This window comes from Spea bombifrons, chromosome 3, assembly GCF_027358695.1.
Source record: "Spea bombifrons isolate aSpeBom1 chromosome 3, aSpeBom1.2.pri, whole genome shotgun sequence".
Lineage (NCBI taxonomy): Eukaryota > Metazoa > Chordata > Amphibia > Anura > Pelobatidae > Spea > Spea bombifrons.
In genome coordinates this window covers 120,673,592-120,677,760 of record NC_071089.1, presented here as the reverse complement: position 1 = coordinate 120,677,760, position 4,169 = coordinate 120,673,592, and the positions used below count along the sequence as shown (strand labels likewise).

Below are 4,169 nucleotides of genomic sequence, written 5' to 3'. Positions count from 1 at the left end.
AAGCAGCGAAAGTTCCTTCCAGAAAAGACCAGGCCAGGAAGCAGGTCAGAAAGTCAGTGGACTTGAATGCTAAGGAACGCCAGGCACTGAACAGCAGAACAAGGACTCCTGGCTACAGGACGACACAAGAAAGGCCCGGGGTAACAGGGCCCCGCTCACAGGATCACTCAGTGATACATTGGCTGAGGTGGAGAGAAGACTATGTCTTAAAAAGGCTGAAGAGAAACCAATATCCAGAACATAAGGAGCTTTGAGGACCCCAGGTAAAGTCAGGGCTGCATGTGAGTCCTCTAACACTCTGGGCATTTTTAATTTTTATTTTTTTAAATCGCTTTCACCATCATCAGATTCATTTTGTGCTCCTCCTTTCACTTTAAATATTGTAACTTGTAGGGGAGCAGATGGCCTATCACCAGTTATATTATCTGACAAATGATAATGATTTGGCTGCATTATTAACCCATCGCTTGGATGGCTTTGGACCACAAGTGGCACATTGTTTTGAATTTACATCTGCACATAAGAAATATAAATGTAGTAAAAACTGCCAAAAAATGTACATTTTGGAGTCAATATTAATGAAGTAGCTGACCTATCTACCTTATCCATTACATTTATCAATGGTAATTTTTAACACTTTTATAGTTTGTACATTGAAACAGAAACAAATGACTGAATAATAATACATTTAAAGTGTGGTCATTATTTGAACGTTTCCTTACTGGTATAAGGATAAAGGCATTTATTCTCCCTATCCTCATAGTCAATGGTATTTATAATTCACGAGTCAACGATTGTGAAAACATTCCATTTTTAATATTTTCAAGGCTGTCTCTTTAACATCTTTATTTCTCAAGCTGTAAATGAAAGGGTTTACCATGGGGGTCACAATCCCATAAATAATGGCAATATATTTCTGATTTCTGGAGGTATTTTTTAATGGCCCCAGGTACATGGCTGTGCTGGTTCCGTAGAACATTAAAACCACGGCCAAGTGCGAGGCACACGTTGAAAAGGACTTGGTCCTTCCGCCCGCAGAGTTTATCTTTAAAATGGAATGTATAATAAAAGTATAAGACGTTATCACGCACAGAAACGGAACCAAAAGCGTGAAGAGACTCCCCGAAAAAATGATGGTTTCGTAAAAGGAAGTGTCACCACATACCAGCTTGACGAGAGCTATGACCTCACAAATAAAGTGGTCTATTCTATTTCCTTTGCAAAAAACAGGAGGCCTTAAGTTTGTGGGGAGAGTAGAAAAAATACAACTTCCTACCCATATAAGAACTGTGATATTTTTACATAATTTCCAGCTCATGATCACTTTGTAACGCAAAGGGAAGCAGATCGCCACGTAGCGGTCATACGCCATCACCGCCAGCAGGATACACTCGATCTCCCCCAAGAATATATAGGTGCACATCTGTGTCAAGCACCCCAGCAATGAAATTCTTCCTCCCCCTATGGATAACATGTCCAGTAACATTTTGGGAACGGTGGTGGATGAGTAGAACAAATCTAAAACGGATAAATTGCAGAGGAAATAATACATAGGCGTGTGCATTTGAGGGTTGGTGGTAACGGTATAAATTAAAATGATGTTGCCGAAAATAGTCAAGAGGTACATTGTGAAAAACAAAATAAAAAGAAGAATTTCTGTCCTGGGGTCCTGAGAAAGTCCAATTAGGAAAAATTCGGTCACAATGGTTTGGTTCACACACCCCATCTCCACAAATCATGTATGAGGCTCCGGATCTGCGATAAAAAGAAATTCGTAAAAATAAGGGAAAAAAAATAATATTTATGATATTATTAGAGACGTAATTCTTGAATTCAAAATAGATGTTTTCCCCCAAAAAATTATTTATGGAGCCTGTAAGTCGAGTGCCAATTAAAACTTTACGGGTGAGATTTATAAAGCGGCTGAGGTTACAAAGAAGAAGTATTTAGAAAATCAATTCCATTTCTACATAGCATTGTCCATGTTAATCATCATCCTCCATAAGGAACATTTATACAAACTAAGGATTTTTATTTACTTATAGTAATTGTTAAAATGTAAAATTTCTAATTCATACAGACTGGTTTATTAACTTTACAGCATTAAATATCCTACATGTTACAACTCTATCTCAGCCAGACCCACTACAGAATTTTAATGAATATATACTCGATTCATTCAAATTGTAATTTTAACAAAATTTTATAATTTTGTTAATTCATACGAATGGCCGAAAACGAGGAGGGACCTCGATGAAACAAACGAAAACGAATCAGATTAGAAGCAGCACCAGGCAGGACATCGCTCTTAGTTTTTTGGGGTTTTTTTGTATAATATTATTATTTATAGGAAAAAAAACACATACCTGCCTCGCTTTGTTAGAACAATCGATAACGCGTGTAAAGTAAAATAAATATGGACGTTGAAAATGATAATACAAAAAAAAAATACAGAATAGAATGTGTCTTGGAGTTTTTGTGTTAGAATCTCCTTTTATACATTCAGGATAAAGGATCTGACTGCCTGAGATTAATTGAGATGAATTGAAGCAGGTAACAGGCCTCGAGACGACCTGGATATTCTCAGGGCTATACCTTACCCCGGGGTGTTAACAAGAGTTTACGGAACTAAATCTATGACTAAAATAGCCGGGCAACTGTTTTGACTGCTGAGAAAATATCCATGAAAGATTTAGAGAAAAAAAAAAACACAATAGAATATTTTCTTTAAAGAGTATTTATGATTGCAATTTTAACAACATTTTCCAATTTGTTCGAATCCCTGAAAACAATGAGGGACAAAGTTTTCTTTTGAATTTATTTGGTTGTTTCCCTTCCGCTCATTCCCTCTCTCTTACACTCTCATTCATGTTCTCTCACACTTTCACTCTATCTCTCATGCTCTCTCTCAATATCTCTTACCTGCTCTGTGGACCGCTTCCCTGTCCCTGTCTCCTATGCTGTGCTGTTCCTCTTCCTATCTTCTTCAAGAAACAACCAAAACATGAATCCACTTCTTTGTGATATCCCGTCTAGATTATTGCAACCCCATACCAACTGGTCTCCCCTCCCCCATTTTCACCCACCTTCCATCTTAATCCACCCTCAACACTGCAGTTAGATTAATCTTTCTCTACTCTCCACTACATCTCTATCCTCCTATCCCCCCTTAACCGCGCTCTTGCTTCCTCTCAAGAACGGCGTCTCTCTTTTACCATCGTTACCTCTTCCCACTCCCGTATTCAGGATTTTGCCAGTGCTGCAGCCCTTCTCTGGAATTCCCATTCCATCAGATTTTCTCCGTCATATGCAACTTTTGAAATCAACTCATCCCCATCCAAGCCGTCCTCTCCTTCTGTTTCACTTCCCCCTCAACCACCGACTAGATTTTAAGCTCCTGGGAGCCGGACCCTCTTCTCCTTTTATACCAGTTTGTTGTTATGTGTTGTTGTTATTTTACTGACTTTGTTGTGTTGGTGCTATATAAATAAAGGTTATGTAATGATCTCAGTTGATTTATACAGAGATTTCTGTGACAATTATGAATGTATTATAATGAGATATTTGTATTTGATAATTTGTTGTGGAGGTTACAACAACGGCAGAGGAAGATGTAGTGGCAGCGAGTCGTGGGTATAAAAGGGGTTTACAAATGGACAATAGTGAGGCAATAATAAACAACAGACATGCAATAAAAAGAGAAAAAGGGAAGGAAGGGAAAGAATGTGTATCTGAGAAAGAGGAGGATGGTAATTGTGAGACGATCAGAATTCTTCATTGAAGCCCAGGGGGGTTAATGTTTTCAGTCTTCAAAAACATTTCTTTCAATCCCAGTTCTTTTATGTTATTGAACCATCTCCAATTTTTGGGTACTTTACATACTGGGAGGAAAATAGGAATTTGGGTTCCTTGTGATTTTCTAGGGTTTTTTTTTTGCTTTTAATATTTTAATTTTTCCTATATGCTCTACATTTGTGCACTCAGATTCATACGAATGGCAAATTCACTGAATTTGGTAAATTTGGCAGTTCGTACAATTGAAAGATTGGGTAGAGGACGTCAATGGCCGCTCTACATTGCCCTGAGTTCAAATTAGGGCAAAATGACGACGCTTTCAGTCACGTCCTCTACCCCAATCGGAGGATAGAGGAGAGAACATCAGCGCAAGC

General features: G+C 38.2%; 1 protein-coding gene across 1 annotated transcript; it reads right to left on the bottom strand.

The window, feature by feature from the left end:
• Positions 1–787: 787 nt before the first annotated feature.
• On the bottom strand, positions 788–1,726 carry LOC128484202 (olfactory receptor 13-like). Its single transcript, XM_053460522.1, has one exon. It carries the CDS (start codon positions 1,724–1,726, stop codon positions 788–790), a length of 939 nt encoding a protein of 312 aa, XP_053316497.1.
• Positions 1,727–4,169: the final 2,443 nt, after the last annotated feature.

Bases quoted from the DNA above. Each gene is read 5' to 3' on its own strand.
- LOC128484202 (XM_053460522.1), bottom strand. From the start codon at position 1,726: ATGGGGTGTGTGAACCAAACCATTGTGACCGAATTTTTCCTAATTGGA.